At 48.4% G+C, this 27,855-nt stretch overlaps 1 protein-coding gene across 1 annotated transcript in view; it reads right to left on the bottom strand.

The window, feature by feature from the left end:
• Nucleotides 1–27,855, bottom strand: part of C5 (complement C5) — a 105,224-nt gene that overhangs the window by 54,485 nt on the left and 22,884 nt on the right. The window contains exons 7-21 of the mRNA XM_063935985.1: nt 27,700–27,790; nt 23,803–23,908; nt 23,424–23,550; nt 21,252–21,367; nt 17,391–17,582; nt 17,078–17,281; nt 15,347–15,556; nt 14,968–15,117; nt 14,137–14,266; nt 12,910–12,978; nt 9,864–10,076; nt 9,471–9,561; nt 8,744–8,826; nt 8,110–8,249; nt 6,938–7,162 (exon numbers count right to left, since the gene is read on the bottom strand). Of these exons, the coding sequence (XP_063792055.1) occupies nt 6,938–7,162; nt 8,110–8,249; nt 8,744–8,826; nt 9,471–9,561; nt 9,864–10,076; nt 12,910–12,978; nt 14,137–14,266; nt 14,968–15,117; nt 15,347–15,556; nt 17,078–17,281; nt 17,391–17,582; nt 21,252–21,367; nt 23,424–23,550; nt 23,803–23,908; nt 27,700–27,790 (2,147 nt within the window). The remainder of the gene's footprint in view (nt 1–6,937; nt 7,163–8,109; nt 8,250–8,743; nt 8,827–9,470; nt 9,562–9,863; nt 10,077–12,909; nt 12,979–14,136; nt 14,267–14,967; nt 15,118–15,346; nt 15,557–17,077; nt 17,282–17,390; nt 17,583–21,251; nt 21,368–23,423; nt 23,551–23,802; nt 23,909–27,699; nt 27,791–27,855) is intronic.

Genomic DNA, 27,855 nt, shown 5'->3' with positions numbered 1-27,855 from the left:
TGGGGACTCCGTCAGGACCATGGGGATTAGCGGCTCCGCAGGAGACAGGGCACAAAACTAAAGCTTTAGGATCAGGTGGTGTGTACTGGCTCCTCCCCCTATGACCCTCTTCCAAGCCTCAGTTAGGTTTTTGTGCCCGTCCGAGCAGGGTGCAATCTAGGTGGCTCTCTTAAGGAGCTGCTTAGAAAAAGTTTTTTAGGTTTCTTATTTTCAGTGAGTCCTGCTGGCAACAGGCTCACTGCATCGAGGGACTTAGGGGAGAGAAGTTCAACTCACCTGCGTGCAGGATGGATTGGCTTCTTAGGCTACTGGACACCATTAGCTCCAGAGGGAGTCGGAACACAGGTCTCACCCTGGGGTTCATCCCGGAGCCGCGCCGCCGACCCCCCTTGCAGATGCTGAAGATTGAAGGTCCAGAAACCGGCGGCAGAAGGCTTTTCAGTCTTCATGAAGGTAGCGCACAGCACTGCAGCTGTGCGCCATTGTTGTCACACACTTCACACCAACGGTCACGGAGGGTGCAGGGCGTTGCTGGGGGCGCCCTGGGCAGCAATGTATAATACCTTATTCTGGCTAAAAATACATCACATATAGCCCCTGGAGGCTATATGGATGTATTTAACCCCTGCCAGGTCTCAGAAAAACGGGAGAAGAAGCCCGCCGAAAAGGGGGCGGGGCCTATTCTCCTCAGCACACAGCGCCATTTTCCCTCACAGAAATGCTGGTGGGAAGGCTCCCAGGCTCTCCCCTGCACTGCACTACAGAAACAGGGTTAAAACAGAGAGGGGGGGCACTTATTTGGCGATATGTATATATATATTAAAATGCTATAAGGGAAAAACACTTATATAAAGGTTGTCCCTGTATAATATAGCGTTTTTGGTGTGTGCTGGCAAACTCTCCCTCTGTCTCCCCAAAGGGCTAGTGGGGTCCTGTCCTCTATCAGAGCATTCCCTGTGTGTGTGCTGTGTGTCGGTACTTGTGTGTCGACATGTATGAGGACGATGTTGGTGAGGAGGCGGAGCAATTGCCGGTAATGGTGATGTCACTCTCTAGGGAGTCGACACCGGAATGGATGGCTTATTTAAGGAATTACATGATAATGTCAACACGCTGCAAGGTCGGTTGACGACATGAGACGGCCGGCAAACCAATTAGTACCTGTCCAGGCGTCTAAAACACCGTCAGGGGCGTTAAAACGTCCTTTTACCTCAGTCGGTCGACACAGACACAGACACGGACACTGACTCCAGTGTCGACGGTGAAGAAACAAACGTATTTTCCTTTAGGGCCACACGTTACTTGTTAAGGGCAATGAAGGAGATGTTACATATTTCTGATACTACAAGTACCACAAAAAAGGGTATTATGTGGAGTGTGAAAAAACTACATGTGGTTTTTCCTGAATCAGATAAATTAAATGAAGTGTGTGATGATGCGTGGGTTTCCCCCGATAGAAAATTATTGGCGGTATACCCTTTCCCGCCAGAAGTTATGGCGCGTTGGGAAACACACCTTAGGGTGGATAAGGCGCTCACACGCTTATAAAAACAAGTGGCGTTACCGTCTCCAGATACGGACGCCCTCAAGGAGCCAACTGATAGGAGGTTGGAAAATATCCTAAAAAGTATATACACACATACTGGTGTTATACTGCGACCAGCGATCGCCTCAGCCTGGATGGGCAGCGCTGAGGTGGCTTGGTCGGATTCCCTGACTGGAAATATTGATACCCTTGACAGGGACAGTATTTTATTGACTATAGAGCATTTAAAAGATGCATTTCTATATATGCGAAACTCTGGCATCAAGAGTAAGTGCGATGTCCATATCTGCCAGACGATGTTTATGGACACGACAGTGGTCAGGTGATGCAGATTCCAAACGGCACATGGAAGTATTGCCGTATAAAGGGGAGGAGTTATTTGGGGTCGGTCCATCGGACCTGGTGGCCACGGCAACAGCTAGAAAATCCACCTTTTTTACCCCAAGTCACATCTCAGCAGAAAAAGACATAGTCTTTTCAGCCTCAGTCCTTTCGTCCCCATAATATCTGCCCAGGGATAGAGGTAAGGGAAGAAGACTGCAGCAGGCAGCCCATTCCCAGGAACAGAAGCCTTCCACCGCTTCTGCCAAGTCCTCAGCATGACGCTGGGGCCGTACAAACAGGTGCGGTGGGGGGTCGTCTCAAGAGTTTCAGCACGCAGTGGGCTCACTCGCAAGTGGACCCCTGGATCCTACAAGTAGTATCCCAGGGGTACAGATTGGAAGTTCGAGACGTCTCCCCCTCGCAGGTTCCTGAAGTTTGCTTTACCAACGTCTACCTCCGACAGGGAGGCAGTATTGGAAACAATTCACAAGCTGTATTCCCAGCAGGTGATAATCAAAGTACCCCTCCTACAACAAGTAAAGGGGTATTATTCCACACTATATTGTGGTACTGAAGCCAGACGGCTCGGTGAGACCTATTCTAAATGGAGTCACTCAGAGCAGTGATAGCGAACCAGGAAGAAGGGGACTATATGGTGTCCCTGGACATCAAGGATGCTTACCTCCATGTCCCAATTTGCCCTTCTCACCAAGGGTACCTCAGGTTCGTGGTACAAAACTGTCACTATCAGTTTCAGACGCTGCCGTTTGGATTGTCCACGGCACCCCGGGTCTTTACCAAGGTAATGGCCGAAATGATGATTCTTCTTCAAAGAAAAGGCGTCTTAATTATCCCTTACTTGGACGATCTCCTGATAAGGGCAAGGTCCAGAGAACAGTTGGAGGTCGGAGTAGCACTATCTCAAGTAGTTCTACGACAGCACGGGTGGATTCTAAATATTCCAAAATCGCAGCTGTCTCCGACGACACGTCTGCTGTCCCTAGGGATGATTCTGGACACAGTCCAGAAAAAGGTGTTTCTCCCGGAGGAGAAAGCCAGGGAGTTATCCGAGCTAGTCAGGAACCTCCAAAAACCAGGAAAAGTGTCAGTGCATCATTGCACAAGGGTCCTGGGAAAAATGGTGGCTTCTTACGAAGCGATTCCATTCGGCAGATTTCACGCAAGAACTTTTCAGTGGGATCTGCTGGACAAATGGTCCGGATCGCATCTTCAGATGCATCAGCGGATAACCCTGTCTCCAAGGACAAGGGTGTCTCTTCTGTGGTGGCTGCAGAGTGCTCATCTACTAAAGTGCCACAGTTATGCATTCAGGACTGGGTCCTGGTGACCACGGATTCCAGCTTGAAAGGCTGGGGAGCAGTCACACAAGGAAAAAAAAAAAAAAAAAAAAAATTTCCAGGGAGTGTGATCAAGTCTGGGGACTTCTCTCCGCATAAATATACTGGAGCTAAGAGCAATTTACAATGCTCTAAGCTTAGCAAGACCTCTGCTTCAAGGTCAGCCGGTATTGATCCAGTGGGACAACATCACGGCAGTCGCCCACGTAAACAGACAGGGCGGCACAAGAAGCAGGAGGACAATGGCAGAAACTGCAAGGATTCTTCGCTGGGCGGAAAATCATGTGATAGCACTGTCAGCAGTTTTCATTCCGGGAGTGGACAACTGGGAAGCAGACTTCCTCAGCACGACCTCCACCCGGGAGAGTGGGGACTTCATCGAAAAGTTTTTTCCACATGATTGTGCACCGTTGGGAAAGACAAAAGGTGGACATGATGGCGTCCCGCCTGAACAAAAAAAACTGGACAGGTATTGCGCCAGGTCAAGAGACCCTCAGGCAATAGCTGTGGACGTTCTGGTAACACCATGGGTGTACCAGTCGGTATATGTGTTCCCTCTTCTGCTTCTCATACCAAAGGTACTGAGAATTATAAGACGCAGAGGAGTAAGAACTATACTCGTGGCTCCGGATGGGCCAAGAAGGACTTGGTACCCGGAACTTTAAGATGCTCACAGAGGACTCAGGGCCTCTGCCGCTAAGAAGGGACTTGCTTCAGCAAGTACCATGTCTGTTCCAAGACTTACCGCGGCTGCGTTTGACGGCATGGCGGTTGAACGCCGGATCCTAAGGGAAAAAGGCATTCCGGAAGAGGTCATTCCTACCCTGGTCAAAGCCAGGAAGGAGGTGACCGCACAACATTATCACCACATGTGGCGAAAATATGTTGCGTGGTGTGAGGCCAGGAAGGCCCCACGAAGAAATTTCAACTCGGTCGATTCCTGCATTTCCTGCAAACAGGAGTGTCTATGGGCCTCAAATTGGGGTCCATTAAGGTTCAAATTTCGGCCCTGTCGATTTTCTTCCAGAAAGAATTGGCATCAGTTCCTGAAGTCCAGAAATTTGACAAGGGAGTACTGCATATACAACCCCCTTTTGTGCCTCCAGTGGCACTGTGGGATCTCAACGTAGTCCTGGGATTCCTCAAATCACGTTGGTTTAAACCGCTCAAATCTGTGGATTTGAAATATCTCACATGGAAAGTGACCATGATGTTGGCCCTGGCCTCGGCCAGGCGAGTGTCAGAATTGGCGGCTTTGTCTCACAAAAGCCCATATCTGATTGTCCATTCGGACAGGGCAGAGCTGCGGACTCGTCCCCAGTTTCTCCCTAAGGTGGTGTCAGCGTTTCATCTGAACCAGCTTATTGTGGTACCTGCGGCTACTAGAGACTTGGAGGACTCCAAGTTGCTAGATGTTGTCAGGGCCCTGAAAATAAAGATTTCCAGGACGGCTGGAGTCAGGAAAACTGACTTGCTGTTATCCTGTATGCACCCAAAAAACTGGGTGCTCTTGCTTCTAAGCAGACGATTGCTAGTTGAATGTGTAGTACAATTCAGCTTGCACATTCTGTGGCAGGACTGCCACAGCCAAAATATATAAATGCCCATTCCACAAGGAAGGTGGGCTCATCTTGGGCGACTGCCCGAGGGGTCTCGGCTTTACAACTTTGCCGAGCTGCTACTTGGTCAGGGGCACACCCTGGCTGAGGAGGACCTGGAGTTCTCTCACTCGGTGCTGCAGAGTAATCCGCACTCTCCCGCCCGTTTGGGAGCTTTGGTATAATCCCCATGGTCCTGACGGAGTCCCCAGCATCCACTTAGGACGTCAGAGAAAATAAGATTTTACTCACCGGTAATTCTATTTCTCGTAGTCCGTAGTGGATGCTGGGCGCCCATCCCAAGTGCGGATTGTCTGCAATACTTGTACATAGTTATTGTTACAAAAAAATCGGGTTGTTATTGTTGTGAGCCGTCTGTTCGGAGGCTCCTACGTTTGTCATACTGTTAACTGGGTTTAGATCACAAGTTATACGGTGTGATTGGTGTGGCTGGTATGAGTCTTACCCGGGATTCAATATCCTTCCTTATTGTGTACGCTCGTCCCGGCACAGTATCCTAACTGAGGCTTGGAGGAGGGTCATAGGGGGAGGAGCCAGTACACACCACCTGATCCTAAAGCTTTAGTTTTGTGCCCTGTCTCCTGCGGAGCCGCTAATCCCCATGGTCCTGACGGAGTCCCCAGCATCCACTACGGACTACGAGAAATAGATTTATCGGTAAGTAAAATCTTATTATTATTATTACTACATTTTATTTATAGGGCGCCACAAGTGTTTCGCAGCGCCGTACAAAGGACAGTACAGGGAGACAAAACTTACATTACAGTAAATAAATAACAAGAATAGAGAACAGGTAACAAGGAGCACCACAATTCTCACACATAATACAGCTAAGATATCAGTAGTGAGGGAGTAATCATCGTACTACTAGGAGCTGGCGGCCATAGATAGAGATGAGCCTTTACCAGCAGGAGAAAAAGCGGGTAAAGATAGTCGCCGAGTAGGAGAGAGCTGCGAGTGACATGTGACGAGAAGATGGCTTAGATAACAAGAGGAAAGAGGGCCCTGCTCTGAAGAGCTAACAATCTAGTGGGGAGGGGCGACAGACAGATGACATGAGGTGCAAGCGAGCGGGAGGAAGCCTCATGGCAGGATGTAAGCAAAGCAGAGATGGTTAAGCATACCTCCCAACTGTCCTGATTTTCTTGGGGACTGTCCCGCTGTCCCACCCGCGGCCACAGTGTCCCGCGGTGGGGGGTGGGGGGGGGGCAGTTGGGAAGCTCTGTCACTCGCTCAGCGGAGAATAAACGCTGTGCGCATGCGCACAGCGTCTATTCACTGGAGTCAGAGGGAGAGAGGGGGCATGCCAGCGGCTCACAGAGCGCTGGGCATGCCCCCTCAGTGATGAAAATGGGGGCGTGGCTCGTGATCGCGGGTCCTCAGTGAAGCCACGCCCCCTTTTCATCAGGCCACGCCCCCTTTTTGGGAGCGCGTGTGTCCCGACTCAGGGCAAGTAAAAGTTGGGAGGTATGGGTTAAGGCATGAGGCAGGGGGATGGAGGAGCAGCCTCAGGACTAGGTTATGCATCGGAAGCAGTAGCGGATCCTGCCACGGGCAAGCAGGACTTTTGCCCGGGGCGCCGCCTTCCGGAGGGCGCAGGGCGCCATCCGGAGGGCGCCGCACCAGGGCAAGATCCGCTGCTGCTGTGTGCCCCCCGCTGCCCCCCGCTGCCGCTGGCCACTGCCCCCCCGCTGCCGCTGTGAAGGGAAACTAGACGCGTACGCATCTAGTTTCCCTTTGTGGAGAGGTCCTTTACTGTGCGGTGCGCGATGACGTCATCGCGCACCGCACATCATTTCAGTCTGTACAGGGGGCGTAAATGACCACGCCCCCTGTACGAAGCCACGCCCCCTATTGCCGCCCGGGGTGCACAGAGCCCCAGAACCGGCCCTGATCAGAAGGGTACGCTTTGATGAATAGGTGGGTTTTCACAGTGCCCGTTTGAAGCTTTGCAAGGTCGGGGAATTGATGATATAAGCTCTGTGAAGGGAATACGTTGATTTATGATTGCTTTACAGAGCATCCTTCCTACAAGTCTACTTGTAATAAAACATGATTTGCAGAGTATTAGGCAAGGTGGGAGTACCTACCACAACCAGTAACTTCTTCTCCAGCACTTCACTGCCGGACAGACTTTGTAACGTGAAGCGGATGGGATGGAGGCCCAATTCCAGAGGCAGAATAGTGTAAGTGTAGGACTTCGGCACTAATGGCTGAATATCTTCATAGCAACTGCTATGCCTTGAAGATGAACCGGTGGCGGAATCTTTATTAATCAGACATATTTCTTTCCCCACGGACACAGAAACGCAGCCCTGCAATGTAACCATAATTATCAACAGCAAAATGGTGTTGCTTTATTATTAAATTATGCAGAGCTCTTTTGCTTTTAAGCTTTGTGAACATGCTATAACAACGCTGCTTTACAGAACTGCCGCTGGCCCTGGTCTGCGATAGGTAGCGGGTAACAGCCGTACTCACTGTTACATGTACACTGTTGATGGAGTGGAGCTTGAGCGGAGTGGGGTTTCACCAGATGCTAAGTGTATGTTGAGAACAGGGAGCGGAGCAGGGATTTCGACACAGCTTCATAGCAGGTATTAACCAGGTCTCTCATAGGAGCTAAGTAGGAAACTACTGTCTCCCACCATGTGAGTTTACACAGTAGAGACAAGCTCATGCTCAGTAGAGACCTCAGTGGCCATTTTGGGGTAGGGCATGGAGCCTCCCTGATGAACAGGCAGAGTCTGCGCAGTAGTGCACAGTTAACACTAAAGGGGCTTCTGGCTATTTGGCAAACTGGCCATCGGGTATCGCAGACTGAAGCTCTCTTAAGATACAGTATCTTCCCTTTTTACGCCACAGAACCGCCATTCTGCTCCATGTAGCTTGTGCGTAGGCCTGGTGCATGTGTGAAACTAGCTGCTAAAAGTTGTCTTCTAAAAGAATATTGAAATTGAAATTCTATAGCTTGTAAGCTCTCACGAGCAGGCCCCTCTTCCCTCATGTACTCATACTTGCCTCCCTTTTGGCATCCCCCACTCCCTGCCGGCTGCACCCATAAATAGGGCCCAGGTCTCACCAGCAACTAACCGGCTTGTAGCTAGCATTTATCAAGTATATTCCATAAAATGGAAAGTAGAAGCTCATTGGTAGCTATGGACGACTCCTCCCCTTGTCCGCTTCTCCACCCTTTGTAAGATTTGATCTATTTCCTGAATGCAGAGGAAGATTAGAACGGAAGTAGCGTTGGTAGACTTGCCTTAACTCTGTAGTTTAAGTAATTGTAGGCAGTGACTTGGAGTTCCAGTTGTTCCCCACGGACAACGGAATACGGCAGCTGCACATCGAGAAATAAGTCTTTAGACACCGTTATCCGGACTGGCTCTGCCTCACATAGACCTAAGAAATCCCAGAGAAAATCGTTAGTTTCCACGCGTTATGCTTTTATCCGTCCTGTTCTGCTGGACTCACGGCAAGCAAGATTCATGTACATACAGTACTCAGACGAACGTCAATATTCTGAATGACCTATGCCCATATGTTCCCCAACTAACGTACAGGGAAAATAATAACGACGTTTTATCAGTGTTAATCAACTTTTACGTTTTGTTTTTTTTTGGGGGGGGGAGGCTTTCGCAGAAGAAGGACACAGGCGCGACTGCGCCAAAAGACTCTGAATCAGGCCAATTTTCTGCTACAGGATGACAGTCACTAATAATGTTAGTGACATCTGATTACTGTAGACCCCTCTGTGACTTCCTCATGTGGCCACAGGTCGGGAGTGAAAGAATATTCTGTATTTCCCGTTTGGACGGCAAGGGATCAGTAAAAATAAAATGGTTATTTGTTTGCAGTGAGGTCATGCTCCGCCTCGCTGCATCACGGATACGTACCTCTGTCAGACATCCCGATACCTTGAATTTCCCATGTGGTCAGTGAATCTGGTAGAGTCATGGGGAGTTTCACAGAGTCTTCCCTGGGGAGAAAGCAGATAATTCTATAGCTATGGTGTGTGTGATAATCATGTATTGTTCTTCTGCTGCGTTACTCCTCAGTGGTGGGACAGCACCTTACATAGGGCCATATTTATCAAAACTTGGAGACTGATAAAGGGGTCTATTTTCTAAGATATGGGGGGTATTCAATTGTTTGAAAAGTCAGTTGGGTGTCTGTTTTTTCCTATCTAATAGACAGGGGGAAAAACAGACACCCAACCGACTTTTCAAACAATTGAATTCCCCCCTTGGAGAGAGATAAAGCACCAGCCAATCCACTCCTAACTGCCATGTCACAGGCTGTGTTTGAAAAATGACAGGAGCTGATTGGCTGCTACTTTGGGGGACATGTACTAAGCAGTGATAAAAGTGGAGAAGTGAGCCAGTGGAGAAGTTGCCCTTGACAACCAATCAGCTGCTCTTGTATACTTTTATAGAATGCAAATTATAAATGTTATGTCAATGCTGATTGGTTGCCATGGGCAACTTCTCCACTGGCTCACTTCTCCACTTTGATCACTGCTTAGTACATGTCCCCCTTTATCTCTCTCCAATTTATCTCTCTCTCCAAGCTTTGATAAATCTAGGCCATAATGTGATATGTCAGATAAAAATTCCTCATTACCTGTCTCTAAGCAGACGCTCTTCCCACAACCAGCTCTCCGGGAAGTAACTGCGTATTTCTGGCTCGTCTATATCCAGTACGGCTCTAATAACTAAAACAGGATAAACAGCGCAACAACACAACGGCCTAAAGACACACACGTTACAGCAACATCATCCTATAATGGCTGACTATAAACTATAAAGAATGATATAGATATATATATATCACACTTGGTGAGGAGCAATAGAGGGACATAAAGGAGAAGCCTCAGGGATGAGTTGGGGTCTCTAGGGGATAAGAGCCAGCTGGGCAATGCCTGGCACCAGACAGTGTGGGGGCACAGGAGCAGCTGATCAGACGCCAATGCCCTGTTTGGCTCTGGTACCCACTGTACATTGGATAGACACTTACGTATCCTGCCCATGGATAGATCCTTCTCATAAGCATCCGACTCAGCCTTGATTTTCTTGGCTAGCTGGCAGCAGTTTGTAAAAGCCTGTACACACGGTGCTCCTTTCATCTTCTTCACTCGTTGGATCCCGCGAGTGCAGTCATTCTCATCCCTGAAGCAGGCTCCCCCGTCCAGGCAGCATTTCTTGAGGCGCTTGTCGTGGTATTTGCTGGCTGCGGGAGCAGAGCGGTTACATTCGTCAAGGAAGTACAAACAAATAAACAGAAAAAAACAATAGTTCATTTATGTGCATCAAATACATTGATCAAACATCTGAAGCAGGGCATACACTATGCAATTATCTGGCAGATCATCTGGGCATACACTATGCAATTATCTGGCAGATCATCTGGGCACACACTGTGCAATCATCTGGCAGATCATCTGGGCACACACTGTGCAATTATCTGGCAGATCATCTGGGCATACACTATGCAATTATCTGGCAGAACATCTGGGCATACACTATGCAATAATCTGGCAGATCATCTGGGCATACACTATGCAATCATCTGGCAGATCATCTGGGCATACACTATGCAATCATCTGGCAGATCATCTGGGCATACACTATGCAATTATCTGGCAGATCAATAGGGCGTATACTATGCAATTATCTGTCAGATCATCTGGGCATACACTGTGCAATTATCTGGCAGATCATCTGGGCATACACTATACAATTATCTGTCACATCATCTGGGCATACACTATGCAATTATCTGGCAGATCATCTGGGCATACACTATACAATTATCTGGCAGATCAATAGGGCGTATACTATGCAATTATCTGTCAGATCATCTGGGCATACACTATACAATTATCTGTCACATCATCTGGGCATACACTATGCAATTATCTGTCACATCATCTGGGCATACACTATACAATTATCTGTCACATCATCTGGGCATACACTATGCAATCATCTGTCAGATCATCTGGGCACACACTGTGCAATCATCTGGCATGTCATCTGGGCATACACTATACAATTATCTCGCAGATCAATAGGGCGTATACTATGCAATTATCTGTCACATCATCTGGGCATACACTATGCAATCATCTGTCAGATCATCTGGGCATACACTATGCAATCATCTGGCAGATCATCTGGGCATACACTATGCAATTATCTGTCACATCATCTGGGCATACACTATGCAATTATCTGTCACATCATCTGGGCATACACTATGCAATTATCTGTCAGATCATCTGGGCACACACTATGCAATTATCTCTGTCACATCATCTTGGGCACACACTATGCAATTATCTGTCACATCATCTGGGCATACACTATGCAATTATCTGTCACATCATCTGGGCACACACTATGCAATTATCTGTCACATCATCTGGGCATACACTATGCAATTATCTGTCACATCATCTGGGCATACACTATGCAATTATCTGTCAGATCATCTGGGCACACACTATGCAATTATCTGTCACATCATCTGGGCACACACTATGCAATTATCTGTCACATCATCTGGGCATACACTATGCAATTATCTGTCACATCATCTGGGCACACACTATGCAATTATCTGTCACATCATCTGGGCATACACTATACAATTATCTGTCACATCATCTGGGCATACACTATGCAATTATCTGTCACATCATCTGGGCATACACTATACAATTATCTGTCACATCATCTGGGCATACACTATGCAATCATCTGTCAGATCATCTGGGCACACACTGCAATCATCTGGCATGTCATCTGGGCATACACTATACAATTATCTCGCAGATCAATAGGGCGTATACTATGCAATTATCTGTCACATCATCTGGGCATACACTATGCAATCATCTGTCAGATCATCTGGGCATACACTATGCAATCATCTGGCAGATCATCTGGGCATACACTATGCAATTATCTGTCACATCATCTGGGCATACACTATGCAATTATCTGTCACATCATCTGGGCATACACTATGCAATTATCTGTCAGATCATCTGGGCACACACTATGCAATTATCTGTCACATCATCTGGGCACACACTATGCAATTATCTGTCACATCATCTGGGCATACACTATGCAATTATCTGTCACATCATCTGGGCACACACTATGCAATTATCTGTCACATCATCTGGGCATACACTATGCAATTATCTGTCACATCATCCGGGCATACACTATGCAATTATCTGTCAGATCATCTGGGCACACACTATGCAATTATCTGTCACATCATCTGGGCACACACTATGCAATTATCTGTCACATCATCTGGGCATACACGATGCAATTATCTGTCACATCATCTGGGCACACACTATGCAATTATCTGTCACATCATCTGGGCATACACTATGCAATTATCTGTCACATCATCTGGGCATACACTATGCAATTATCTGTCACATCATCTGGGCATACACTATGCAATTATCTGGCAGATCATCTGGGCACACACTATGCAATTATCTGTCAGATCATCTGGGCACACACTATGCAATTATCTGTCAGATCATCTGGCCATACACTATGCAATTATCTGTCAGATCATCTGGGTATACACTATGCAATTATCTGTCAGATCATCTGGGCATACACTATGCAATTATCTGGCATGTCATCTGGGCATACACTATGCAATTATCTGTCAGATCATCTGGGCACACACTATGCAATTATCTGTCAGATCATCTGGGCACACACTATGCAATTATCTGTCAGATCATCTGGGTATACACTATACAATTATCTGGCAGATCATCTGGGCATACACTATGCAATTATCTGCCAGATCATCTTAGCACATACTATACAATTATCTGCCAGATCTGGCTGGTTGGAATGAAAATCTGGTAATGGATGAGAGCAAATGATAATCCACCATTCGCTCCCAAACACTGGAAAGTGGCCACAGATAGAAGCTTTGCCTGGCAATACGTGGGCGGTGGCCATGTCAAGGGGGGATCAATATTCCATACATTAGGTTACATTATGTGAATTACCTTGTGTTAATATTTCATCACCGAATGGACTGGAACGCTTGCTCCTCACTATATCAGTACACGTCGACTCTGAAAACAGATGGTGCAATAATATCATGAAACTAAAGTAATGCAAATAAATAAATAAAAGGAATACCCAATCCAAATACAGGAACACATAGGATAGAGCTGACAGCACAAAGGGGTTGCCATAGGTACGCTCCATGCATTCATTTATTTTGGTTCTGATACAGCTCACAAACACCAGCAGAGATTAAACTGCGCCAGACTAGAGGAACAGGTCCACGGATACAAAATAACTGCTCTTATACCACGCAGAAAGTAGCTTGCTGTGAGACCAACAAAGGAGTTCTGGAGTCTCCTGGACATTTTGGGAGAATAGGACCGAGGCATGACAGAAAACGTGGCTGGCATACTATATTAGGTCGGGTCCGGTATGAGACACCAGCAGACACCATGGCGGCTGTTAGTATGCTTCGAGCCCATTTGCGAGCTTTGCTTGCCACAGGCTATGTTCCTACTCGGTTGGTGGCATGGGCTGACCAACCGAGTGGGAATTACGCTAGAATTCTCTTAATATGGGAAACATCAAGACACTGGGGGGATATGTTTCAAAGATTGGAGAGAGACAAGGGGAGATTTATCAAATGTTGGAGAGAGAGTCTATGTACTAAGCCTTGGAGAGATATAAAGTGGACGGAGATAAAGTACCAGCTAACCAGCTCCTAGCTGCCATGTGACAGAATGTGTTTGAAACATGACATAGACCCCCCAAAATAGAGAGAAATAAAATACAAGCCAATCAGCTCCTAATGGTCATTTTTCAAACACAACCTGTCAAGTGACAGTTAGAAGTTGATTGGTTAGTACTTAATCTCTCCCCGCTTTACCTCTCCCAACCTCTGATATCTCTCCCCCATAAAGTGGAGAGAGATAAAATACCAACCAATCAGCTCCGGAGATTTTTCAAACGCAGCCTGTGACATAGCAGTTAGGAGTCAGTTGGCTGGTTTATCTCACGCTTTGATTCATCTCCCCCTGGGATAGGATACTGATATAGTGGCAATGGATTGTTCCCTACACCGGTCACAGGCTTCAGTATGAAGTCTTCTGCTGACTAATGTCCATTTTTGTAAAGTGGAACAGTCTGAGTTCCATATCTGCACGATATATACGTCCTGAAGAGTCGGTAAAACGCGTCTAGAAGAAGTGAGAAAATGTTATTACCTTCAACCTTACGAGCCCGTATGTTGGCATTGGTAAGAAATGTGAGACCAGCCAAATGAAACACGTCCACGTTATCCCGGCCTGCTCCAGCCCCGCAACCGAGATCGCTCTCCTCGATCTTTCTGAGAACCTACGGCGAATTACAGAGGCCATCATAAAATCGACTGCATCAAGGGATTGCCAAGAAAGGGTTCACCATGGATGGTGCCATCTCTACACCGATGGCATTAAATTAGAGGTTCTCAAACGCGGGCCTGAGGGCACCAGAACAGTCCAGGTGTTAGTTATCTCAATGGCTCAGCACAGATGGTTCAATCAAATTGACTGAGGTGCTAATTAAGTTAACTGTGGCCAATCATGGATATACCTAAAACCTGGACCGCTGGAGACCGCGTTTGAGAACATCTGCATTAAATCATCAATGGAAATTCAGCAATGGTTTCATCCATCAATGGGCATGAGTACTATGGGTCACGTAAATGCAATGGGCCAATCACAGATATCCATCACCGCATATCTTCCATTTATGGAGGTTAAATATCAACCCTCCAACTAGAGATGGCAAAACCATCAACCAACCGTTGATGGCTGCTAGCAAATGGTCAATGGTCATCCATAACTTCGTCCCTTTAGAGCTGGATAATCCATCACACAGCCTAGTCTCCAGTCCAGTGGCTGCTCATGGGCTCAGTCTACTCTACTGTAGGGGCCCAAACTAGCATCTTCCCGAAGACTCTATGTGGTCTTAATAAGGATCCTATTTCCTACTATACTCCAAAAACATACTGTTAGGTTATTTGAATTATGTCTGTTGCCATTTTTTTACTTAACTCTTTGCAAAGGGCGCTTGACTTTTTTGGCGACATCATAGATAGCAACATCTATGGCGGACAAGGCGATCAGAGAACCGCTCCGCGCCCTGACAGTCAGGGGGACGATGTCTTTTGGCTTGAAGCTCCCAGTTGCAGTTGATAGTTGCACCTGATGAGACATATACACATATGAGATCCACACAGAAGGGCTCCATGAGAATACTGGTTAGAAAGAGCAATGTAAGGATTGGTTGATGGTGGTCTGCTGTACACGCCGGGCTATCGCTGGTATAAGCCTCTCACCAGGGTTCCTGGCACAGGATGATCCTCATGTAACTTATTGCCCCTGTGGTATACAGGCACCATATATATCACCCACTCCCACAGTCGACACTCACCTGCTGGTTATTGACACATTTCTCTTCCACGTCCACCCAGATGGAGTCCGTAATGATCTCGGCGGTGGCGTCCCCAGTGACGATATAATAAACCAAGAGACGGAAAGATGGGATCATGCTGGAGGTGACCCCAATGTTAAGGCTCTGTGAATGTGAGCCGGGTACCCTTTCCACTGTGTCATATGCTAGAATCTTCCCCTTGGATATGACCTATACAAGGAGACCATAGGAACAAGTCATGTTGTGTCATCATGGACGCGTTCTACAGATATCACACAATGAAAGCCAGCATCTGATTGGCTGCTGCGGCACAGCGCACAGTCTGCATCATGGTAGTAATGTCAAGCCTCCCTCCCGTCCTGATTCCAGGCACTAGCCGGCCCTCACCAACCTCAGGGCTTCTGCCTTGGCTATCGGGAGCACTGGCTAAAGTATCAACCAATCAGCTTCTAACTGTCATTTTTCAACACAGCCTGTAATATGGCAGATAGGAGCTGATTGGTTGGTACATTATCACCATGCAATTTATCACTCTCCAAGGCTTGGTAAATCTGGGCCTGAGTCTGAGATGTATGAAATCTTCTTATGAGGACGAGGTGAGGTGTTGCTCACAGTAGCCAATCAGATTTCAGCTATCATTTTACAGCTGTACTACTTAAATGATACCGAGCTTCTGATTGGTTGCTATGAGCAACACTTCCTCTTGTCCCCTTGTGTGTGTCTGTCAAGTATTCTGTATATGGCTTTGGTGGATACGCTGACGGGGGGCACAATCAACAAGTTCCTATCATATTTTATGTAAATGTAACAGTAGTCCGCAGTTTAGCCAAGTGGAACGGTGAACGGTTATAGGAGGTTGCCTTATGCTCAGAGCCCCGGCAGATGGCAGAACACACTTCTTGTGACTCCTCACGAGAGGCGTCTGCCTGGTTGGCCGGCGCAGTGTCTGGTACGGCACAACTGGATCCTTGTGCTGGTTACACACTGGGCGATAGAACGGAGGGTGAAGCGGGTCAGAGTGTGTGTACACCCAATACGTCTGTGAACGACACCGTTCACAGAAATATCAGGTCGGCCCTGTAACACGGCCGACGCCCAACTTATCTGCCGATATACCTGCGCATCTGGCTGTTTGTATCCAGTGGATGTCAGCGGTCAGGTGACCGACGCCGGAATCCCGAAACCACACGGAATCCAGGCGCCGGAACTCTGACCAACGGCATCCCGAAGGTAAGTATTGAGGTGAGGGCTAGGGTTAGGCCACAGGGATGGGTGGGTGGTAGGGTTATGCACCTTAGGGGGGGGGGGGGGTAGTCGTAGCTGCCACCCCCCTGTGTCCTTAGCCCTAGCTGGCACCCCAGGCGGGTTAGGATTAGGGGAGGGGTAACGTCACGCAGCCGCCACGGCCCGGCCCCCCAACGGTCCAGCCACGCATGCGTTGGTCGGACCGCGCCCCCTAAACGGCGGCTTAACGCCGCCGTCCATCCCCCTCCCGCCCAGCGACTGCCTCTGCCGGCCCATGCGCAGTTCCGACCCGATCGCTGCGCTGCGATAAACTTTAGCGAGCGATCGGGTCGGAATGTCCCCCATGGTGTGTGTAAAATACACAAATGTGTTTTGCAGGGTATATATTTATGTTTACTTATTACTAACCTCTATTTCCTCAGTTTTATTCATCATTAGATTAGAATGTAATTTATTCCATACAAAAACACCATGCACAAGTCTTACCAAATAGCTGTAATGGGTCAGTTTAGACATATAAGGGCTGTTGGGCACCACATTGACGTTCAAGAAGTCTCCCACTCTCAAAGCTTGGCTCCCTCTCAGCCAGCTAATGTACAAGTAGCTTTTGGTCACCGACTGGTAAGAAATCGCCGTGTACTCGCCAAATCCTTGGTTGTCTTCTTGAAGCATTCCATCTTCCGTTTTCAACTAAAACACAAAAAAAAGCAGATTCAATGTCTCATTTTATGGCGGTCCTTGTGTGACTCTGCTCCGTCACTTCCACCACTGTCCCCCAGCGGATATCGAGTGGACTCACCCTAAACTCAAGGGATGCGACATCTGCCGGGATGTTTAAGACGAAGCTGGCCGTCCCACTGTCGTCAGTGAGTGTTCTTTCGGGTGTGCCGTCGTTTACCGCACTGGTTTCTCCACCCTCTTTAACATAGTCACCAGTCAGAACCATGGAGATTCTTCCCACCGGACTGTCTAATGTGTCTTTCACTTGAACCTGGCAGGAGAAAATGTGCGAATTCTGTGACATCACAAGTTGTTCTACTTTGCGGCGCTGCAAGGTCAGGGGGCAATAGCCTGATGAAGTCAGAGGCCGACTACTGTACCTCTTCCGGTTATATGCAGGTGCCGACTGGCTGCCAGCGCTGTATACATAAACTGAGGACATTGGGGCCTGATTCATAAATTTTATGGACAAAAGTATTTGGCCACACCTGTTAATTATTGAATTCAGGTGTTTCAATCAGACCCGTTGCCACAGGTGTATAAAATCAAGCATCTAGCAGTGCAGTCTCCATTTGCAAACAGTTGTAATACAAAATGGGTTGTTCTGAAGACCTCAGTGACTTCAGCGTGGGTGGTACTGTGATAGGAGGCAATAAGATGGTTCGTGAAATTTCATGCCTGCTGGATATTCCACGGACAACTGTAAGTGATATTATTAGAAAGTGGAAGCGTTTAGGAATAACAGCCACAAAGTGGAAGACCACGTAAAAAATCACAAGGTGGGGTCAATGACTGCCAGGGCCGGATTAAGGGAGGGGCGAAAGGGGCGGTCGTCCCGGGGCCCCCACACATTTGGGGTCCCCACACCCAGGAGAGTAGTAGTCTCCCCCCTCCCAGCGGCTCAGTTCAGCTGTTCATTAACAGCGCCGCCGAGGAGGTGTTCCTTGCACAGCATTTCATAGTCTCGCGGGATTTCAATGCAGCATCCCGCGAGACACTAGCTGCAGACGCCGGCAGTGATTGACAGCTGAACTGGGTGGGCATATGTAAACGCCTGCCCAGTTCGTGACGTCAGTCCCGACGGATCGGGCAGTGTGTATGCACAACGCACTGCCCGATCCGCCTATAGATATATCTACTAGTGTGTACCCAGCTTTAGGGTTAAGGTTAGACTGCGGTTAGGGTTCTATTCTAACTTTAGAACTACGATATGTGGACATGCCAATTATTTACATGCACAATGTCGCCTATATTCTGGGTGCGTTCCAAACCTGTCACGGGGGTGAACTGAAATGCAGACGCCGGAAGCCATTGCACCAGAACGGAGCTGCAATTGAATAGCTCCGTTTAGCCGCCATCTACTGGCTGCCGGCAGAAAAAAACAATTGAATTCCGCACTATGGGCCTAGGGCCTAATTCAGATCTGATCGATAGGCAGCGATTTTTGTAGCCCTGCGATTAGATAGTCGCCGCCCACAGGGGAGTGTATTTTTGCTGTGCAAGTGTGCGATCGCATGTGTAGCCGAGCGGTACAAACAGATCTTGTGCAGTCTCTGCACAGCCCAGGACTTACTCAGCCGCTGTGATCACTTCAGCCTGTCCGGGACCGGAACTGACGTCAGACACCCGCCCTGCAAACGCTTGGACACGCCTGCGTTTTTCCAAACATATCCTGAAAACGGTCAGTTACCACCCACAAACGCCTTCTTCCTGTCAATCTCCTTGCAATCGCCAGTGCGATCGCTTTTATCGCACCATCCCGCCGCTATGCACCAATCCCCGTTACTGCGGTCGGTCGCGCCTGCGCATTGCGGTGCATATGCATGCGCAGTTCGGTCCTGATCGCAGGCTGTGAGAAAACGCATCTTAGCGATCAGGTCTGAATTACACCCTAATTCAGTAAGGATTGCAAATTATAATAGCAGAATCTGCAATCCTTCTGAAAGCATGCTGACCTTCGCCCCCCCACCCCACCCCCCTCGATCAAGCAGAAATTGTAGGCTGAAACACGAGATGTAGGCTGAAACATGCCTCAAAACGGTGGTGACACGCCTGCGGTTTTGCCCCCACTCAATGTAACTACCCCCAAACAGTCGCTGACTGTCAATCACTTTGTAATTACATTTTCACTCCAAGCAACTTTGCAAACAGGGTCGGACTGGCCCACAGGGGTACCAGGGAAACCACCGGTGGGCTCCACTGCCTGAGGGCCCTATCCTTCCTCTAGGGATCAGGTTCAAGGCAGTGCACTTGTATTATACATGGTAGATATCTTGCATTACACTGCACTAAACTATTGTGTATTTCAAGCCTCAGTGGAGACTAGCCACACCCCCTTTATAGGATGGCCACACCCCTAAGTATCCCTATCACTGCATTTCCCCGGTGGGCCCATCATGCCCCAGTCCGACACTATTCGCAAAGGTCCCTTGGTGATGGTGCAGTGTGAACGCAACGCATGCACAGTTAAACACAATGGTGGTCATTCCGAGTTGTTCGCTCGCTAGCTGCTTTTAGCAGCTTTGCACACGCTAAGCTGCTGCCTACTGGGAGTGAATCTTAGCATAGTAAAATTGCGAACGAAAGATTAGCAGAATTGCGAATAGACAGTTCTTAGCAGTTTCTGAGTAGCTCCAGACTTACTCGGCATCTGCGATCAGTTCAGTCAGTTTCGTTCCTGGTTTGACGTCACAAACACACCCAGCGTTCGCCCAGACACTCCCCCGTTTCTTCAGACAGTTTCCCAGAAACGGTAGCGTTTTTTCGCACACACCCATAAAACGGCCAGTTTCCGCCCAGAAACACCCACTTCCTGTCAATCACACTACGATCACCGGAACGAAGAAAAAACCTCGTAATGCCGTGAGTAAAATTCCTACCTGCATAGCAAATTTACTTGGCACAGTCGCAGTGCGAACATTGCGCATGCGCAATTAGCGGAAAATCGCTGCGATGCGAAGAAAATTACCGAGCGAACAACTCGGAATGACCACCCATGGCAATATTGTAATTGGTATATCTCTGAATCAGGCCTGGTGTCACCTATTTCTACACATCTCTACGGGGAAAAGAAAACAAGGACATTTTACTCTGGACCCAGGGCGTTCCGAATGCACAAGTAAGAAGCACCAATACCCCTTTCTGTGTCCGTAAACCCAGAGCTGCACAGAACAAGATATATAATATTGGTGGTCATTCCGAGTTGACCGCTCGCTAGCAGTTTTTAGCAGCCGTGCAAACGCTATGCCGCCGCCCACTGGGAGTGTATCTTAGCTTAGCAGAAGTGCGAACAAAAGGATCGCAGAGCGGCTACAAAATAATTTTTGTGTGGTTTCAGAGTAGCTTCAGACCTACTCAGCGCTTGCGACCACTTCAGACTATTCAGTTCCGGATTTGACATCACACACCCACCCAGCGTTCGCCCAACCACGCCTGCGTTTTCCCTGGCATGCCTGCGTTTTTTCGAACACTCCATGAAAACGGTCAGTTGCCACCCAGAAACGCCCTCTTCCTGTCAATCACTCTGCGACCAGCAGTGCGACTGAAATGCATCGCTAGACCCTGTGTGAAACTACATCGTTCGTTGTGCCCTTACGACACATACGCATGGCAGAACTGGCGTTTTTTAGCTTCATCGCTGCGTTGCGAACAAATGCAGCTAGCGAACAACTCGGAATGACCACCATAGATGGAGAGGCAATGATATATAAAAACCTTCCTACCTAGGGCAGCAAGGGAATAACACGTAACACTGCAACACCGTAACGCACCATCAATGACATCATCGACGACACATGAATATCACGGCCAAGTATATCTCATATCAGAGTACAACTGACAGCTGAGCACATATAATGTATTCATCAGCGAGATACTGGCGCACGTCCAATGCAAGACGCCATTTTTAAACATAGAACTGCAGAAAGTTTGTGCTCGGTACCTTTATGCTGTATGGCAAGTTCGGCTTCACAAAGAGAGGCGTCGCTATGAGTTTCAGGGTGTAGGGGCTGATAACATACTTCACGTTTGTGTTCTCACTTTCTTCAGACTGCGAATCTGGCGGAGATATAGGATATCACATAACGCCGCCATCAGCATGTAACGTTTCAGAGCGTATAGAAAATAATTCCAAAGTCTAAATATTTTTGAATTCCAACATCCTTAAATTATCTCCATGGCGACATTTAACATACTGCGCCATCTGACACAGATATTCATCCCAGTATATGTTCTAAGGTCCAGACACGCAGTAATAATATTAAAGTAATGGCGTCCATACACTTCGTGGGGCATCGCACCGGCAGTTCAGGTGCGATGAAATTGCACCTGAACTGCCAAAGTGATTACCATGTGATCATGCGATAGATCGCATGGTAATCACGTGATGGGCACGTCATCGCAGGGTGGGAGCGGCCTCCGTCCGCTCCCGGCGGGTGCCCATCGCGCATCGCAGTGCGATATATCGCATGTGTTTTTAAAACCACATGCGATCACACTGCGATTCGATAAATATTAAGTGCAGCACATACTATCTTGAGACGCGAGATTCGACCGGCGTGCCCGCGCATCGCGTCTCATGGTACCTAAAATGTGCATACAATCCTTCCATTTCTCTCACTGATCCGGTCGAAATCGAAGGTTAGCACCAATTATCTCACAAGTGTATGGGCACCATAAGTAAATTGTATATGTAGATTCAATTGTGTGGTGAAGGACAGGATGTGCTTCTGTTTGGCCACATATTTTATGACTGGCAGCCACCAGCACTGGTTTTGCCTATTACATTAACCATAAATAATTTGAATTGGTCCTGGACCATCAACCCAGGGCACCCCTGCAAGTGTCCCGAGGCACCCCAGGGTGCCACGGTATACAGTTTGAGAACCTCTGGTGTAGCTGCCTGCTTTCACAGGAAGGGACATGCTACAAATTAAGGGGTACATTTACTAAGCAGTGATAAGAACGGAGAAGTGAGCCAGTGGAGAAATTTCCCCATCAACCAATCAGCAGCTCTGTATCATTTTATAGTATGCAAATTATAGATGTTACTTCAGTGCTGATTGGTTGCCATGGGCAACTTCTCCACTGGCTCACTCCTCCGCTCTTATCACTGCTTAATAAATGTACCCCTAAGCCTTTTGTCATAGCTACATATTGTCATCTTGATCGCTATACCATGAGTAGGGGCTCTTTATGAGCCTGCTCCTCATGTGGGGATAATAAACCCTTATGAAGTATATTCAGTCTAAATGAAACGCAATGGGGACACAAGTTAGCTGAATACTGAACTGAGTGGTGTCTACTCTTCTGGGTAAAGTGCCCACAGCTAATGACAGACCCGTGATTAACCCACAGCAGCCCCCTGGAAGCATATTTCCACTCACAGAGACAGGAAAGCTTGCTTGTGTTGTAAGAACAACTATAAAGCCTGAACATGACGCGTTTCATTGACTGCAGAACGCTGGATTTACCCATGGGAACGTATGATGGAGATGGAACTTTGGTACAAGTGTTTGGTCCATTTTGTAGGGGTGTCAGTACCTGGTATGTGGGTAAGCAATGCTACAAATTACGGTAAACGCGTACAATGAACCGGAGCCCTTAGAAAGAGCCCTGACAGCGATATAACATCTATTCTCCACGTGTTATCAAAGCCGGCCTTAGGCATAGGCAAACTAGGCAATGCCTAGGGCATTTGGTATGCTTAGGGGCACCAGCAGCCTCTGCTGATTAAAATGATATGCGGCATGCCTATATTGTGTGTGTGACTGCGGCTGTATCTGCATACGAAATGCTATATTGCAGTGTATTCCTGGAAATCACTGTAATGTAGCATTTCGTATGCAGATACAGCCACAGTCGCACACAGAATATAGGCATGCCGCATATCATTTTAATCAGCAGAAGCTGCTTGTGCATCCTAGCCACATAGTAATGCAAATAAGATTCATTTTCATAAACAAAAGGTGCCCGACGTTAGCAGAGCTGCCAGCTGACTCATGCCAGACATCTTCTGCAGAACTAGCGGCGGTGCTAGGGGGAACCAGCCAAAATCGTGCCTAGGGCATCATATTGGTTAAGGCCGGCTCTGCGTGTTATCATTGATAATTACCAAAGCTCTCTTCCACTGAGACTGCAATGTACAGGTAACTCCCTTTCACATCCTCCAGAGTTGAGTATTGGAGCTCTTGAATGGCGCGCTCGCTGTTAAAGCGGAATGTGGCTTCTCCATTAATTATCTGGATATCAGAGAAGGAGCGTTAGACCTTGTTACAGACATACAACGCTACCGTTGTGTAGTTCACGGAATACGATATATTTGGTCTGTTTGCATTTAGACAATAAATTGAAAGGACACAAACTAATTTGGATCTGACATTAGGGCACACAAAACATTTACAGCGACGTAGCGGCAGGAACTCGAGGACGATGGGAGATAATCGCTGGGAACGGCTCTGGGAAGGGTGGGGGGTGAGGCGGTTATGTTTTACCTGCAGTACATCAATTGATTTGAGCAACATTTTTCTCTCGCCCCGGTCAATTATTCCATAACGAATAAAAATCTTTCCTTGCTCAACATTTTTGCCGTAATAGTAACTGCAAAATAAACATGAAGCCTTAGTATCTCATTAAAGTCAAGGATTCTCTACATAAGAATAACTAGTTACATCATGAGATAAAGCAAAGCACACATTCATATGTCCATGATTAAGCTATGTAAGGCTGTGTGTTTTTAAACTTAAACATTGTCAGCCTTATAAATTAGGGGATGGGCTTGCAGTCTTCTAGGTAACGGGATTGCTGCGTAAATTAAATTTATTCTAAAGGCTATTATTTGGGAGGTCACAAAATAAGTATTGTACATTGAAACCAGGATTTAAAAATAAGCAAGCATAGTTTATCTTTGCTACAGTCAGGGAAGTAACCAGAACTGTGTGGGCCCCATAGCAACATACTGAAGGGGGCCCTGTCTCAATGCTTCTAGAAAGACACCTCTCTGCGGCAGTTATTAATTTTATGATCCATAATAGTGCCCTAGTTTATTTTATGAACCATCGTAGTTCCCTAGTTTACATTATGTCACATTGTAGGGTTACCAGTACACATTATGCCACACAATACCCCCAATTCACATTATGACATAGTGTCCACAGTTCATATTATGCTGCATAATAGTGCCTCAGCTCCACTTAATTTTGTGCCACATTAAAGTGTTCCAGTTCATATTATGCCCAGTGCTACAAGTATGACGGCACGGGGCGGTACAACGTACCGGTAAGAAATTCCCAGCCGGTACGCCGTACCACCGGGCTGTTCACCATACCTGCATCCCGATGGCATCTGTGTGAGGGGAGGAGAGCGCAGAGCGCACCTCTCCTACCCAACAATTCTCTATGATGTCCGGTCTCCGCTTCGGCGGCTGCAGCGGCGGGGGGTGATCTCATTAAGGCACCGGTTTGCCAGCCAATCAGAGCTCGCGGACCGGCAGCTGCGGCTCCTAATTGGCTGCTGGTCTGCGAGCTCTGATTGGCTAACGAACCAGCGCCTCATTTGAGGCAGATGTGAGCAGAGGTGAGCCTCATTTGAGGCAGAGGTGAGCGGTGGAGGGAAGGAGGGGGGGGCACAGTGGGGCAATGTACATCTGGCACAGTGGGGGCAATATATATCTTGTACAGTGGGGCATTGTATATCTGGCACAGTGGGGCATTGTATATCTGGCACAATGGGGCAATGTACATCTGGCACAGTGGGGGCAATGTATGTCTGGCACAGTGGGGGCAATGTACATCTGGCACTGTGGGGGCAATGTATATCTGGCACAGTGGGGGCAATGTACATCTGGCACTGTGGGGGCAATGTATATCTGGCACAGTGGGGGCAATGTATATCTGGCACAGTGGGGCATTGTATAACTGGCACAGTGGGGGCAATGTATATCTGGCACAGTGGGGGCAATGTATATCTGGCACAGTGGGGCATTGTATAACTGGCACAGTGGGGGCAGTGTATGTCTGGCACAGTGGGGGCAATGTACATCTGGCACTGTGGGGGCAATGTACATCTGGCACTGTGGGGGCAATGTATATCTGGCACAGTGGGGGCAATGTATATCTGGCACTGTGGGGGCAATGTATATCTGGCACAGTGGGGGCAATGTATATCTGGCACAGTGGGGGCAATGTATATCTGGCACAGTGGGGGCAATGTATATCTGGCACAGTGGGGGCAATGTATATCTGGCACAGTGGGGGCAATGTATATCTGGCACAGTGGGGGCAATGTATATCTTGTACAGTGGGGCAGTGTATATCTGGCACTGTGGGGGCAATGAGCAGATCAGATTATGCCACATTACAGTGCCCCTGTACCATTATGAGTAACACACCCACACACACGCACGCACACACGCACACACGCACACGCACACACACACACACACACGGCGGCCAGATTCATCTTTGCATGGGGACGCTCATATTATATGGTGGTGCTATTTACACTGTACTAACTGCCTGTTTTGATATCGCCACCTCCGGAAAAAGTGGGTAGAACTGCGCCACCTATCAGCATTTTGGAGTAATAGCACCTATGGTGCCGCCACTCTGAGCAATTATTGTCACTGGCATTTCTCCCAAACATTCCAATTTCAGCTTTACATTTTCCGTTTACTACCAAAACAAATATTACACTTATCTGTCTGATCTACATGTCAGGTCCTAAGAAACTTACAGCTAATAATATTTATTTTGATTTTACCGTTTTCACTTGATTTTAATCACTTGTTTAATTACGCGCAGGATACCGACACCTACTAGGTAGGTAAGTATTCTAACCTTACTAGGTAAGTATTCTAACCCTAACCCCCAATCCCCCTAACCTTAACCTTCCCTAACCACAGTCCCAGCCCCACCCTGCAACATAACCCTAACCCTCCCCGTTGGTGCCTAACCATATCCCCCCTTCCTGCGGCCTAATTCTAACCCTCCCTCCACCGCAGCCTAACCCTAACCCTCACCGTGGTGCCTAAACCCCCGCCCCTCCCCCCCACCCCGCAGCCTAACCCTCACCGGTAGTGCTTAAACCTCCCCCCTCCCCCCCAACCCCCGCAGCCTAACCCTCACCGGTAGTGCTTAAACCTCCCCCCTCCCCCCCAACCCCCGCAGCCTAACCCTCACCGGTGGTGCCTAAACCTACCTCCCCCCCTCTCCCCACTCCCCGCAGCCTAACCCTCACCGGTGGTGCCTAAACCTACCTCCCCCCACTACCTGCAGCCTAACCCTCACCGGTGGTGCCTAAACCCACCTCCCCTCCCCCCACCCCCCGCAGCCTAACCCTCACCGGCGGTGCCTAAACCCACCTCCCCTCCGCCCACCCCCCGCAGCCTAACCCTCACCGGTGGTGCCTAAACCCACCTCCCCTCCGCCCACCCCCCGCAGCCTAACCCTCACCGGAGGTGCCTAAACCCACCTCCCCTCCGCCCACCCCTGCAGCCTAACCCTCACCGGTGGTGCCTAAACCCACCTCCCCTCCGCCCACCCCCCGCAGCCTAACCCTCACCGGAGGTGCCTAAACCCACCTCCCCTCCGCCCACCCCCGCAGCCTAACCCTCACCGGTGGTGCCTAAACCCACCTCCCCTCCGCCCACCCCCCGCAGCCTAACCCTCACCGGTGGTGCCTAAACCCACCTCCCCTCCCCCCACCCCCCGCAGCCTAACCCTCACCGGTGGTGCCTAAACCCACCTCCCCTCCCCCCACCCCCCGCAGCCTAACCCTCACCGGCGGTGCCTAAACCCACCTCCCCTCCGCCCACCCCCTGCAGCCTAACCCTCACCGGTGGTGCCTAAACCCACCTCCCCTCCGCCCACCCCCCGCAGCCTAACCCTCACCGGTGGTGCCTAAACCTAACCACACCCCAGCATTCTTACGTTCGGCATGCCGGCAGTCGGGATTTTGGCCCTGGCATTGCAATTGATGTCAGGATCCCGGCGTTGGTATTCCGAGCAGCGTCAGTATTCCCATTCTCTGACTGCTGGCATCCCGAACGTTGGGATCCTAACCGAATCCCGTTTGGTGTTAATTTTAAGTGTAATCCTATGGTTTAATTGTCAATTATATTATAAGGTGTATATATCTCTGCTGACGTAAATCTCTGGTTTATATAACTACGTTGTTTTTTTATCACATTTAATAATGTTTCAGTGGTGGCAATAGCGTATCTACAATGGGTGCAGGGTGCACACGGGCCCCCTCCTCCCTTAAACCACCCCTGAGTGGCGGGGTCATTTCCCACTAATACCGCCTGAGTGATCTCTATCCTAAGGCGGGACAACAAATCCCAGCATTCACCGGCTGCCTCTCACGGTCGCTGGTAAGTGCGAGTGACTTACCTGGCTTTCACTGTAATTTTGAAATCTTGAAATTTGTCAAAACTGATATAGTTCCGTTCAGGCTGTATGGTGACGAAGAACCGCGGCAGAACTGAAAGACAGAAAAGCAATCAGGTGAAATCTCGCCGGACGCAGCGGAATCATCCAGATTTATCT

Source organism: Pseudophryne corroboree, chromosome 8 (assembly GCF_028390025.1).
Source record: "Pseudophryne corroboree isolate aPseCor3 chromosome 8, aPseCor3.hap2, whole genome shotgun sequence".
In the NCBI taxonomy this organism is placed as follows: domain Eukaryota; kingdom Metazoa; phylum Chordata; class Amphibia; order Anura; family Myobatrachidae; genus Pseudophryne; species Pseudophryne corroboree.
Note: the sequence above shows the minus strand (reverse complement) of the source record. Positions and strands in the feature narration are given on the sequence as shown.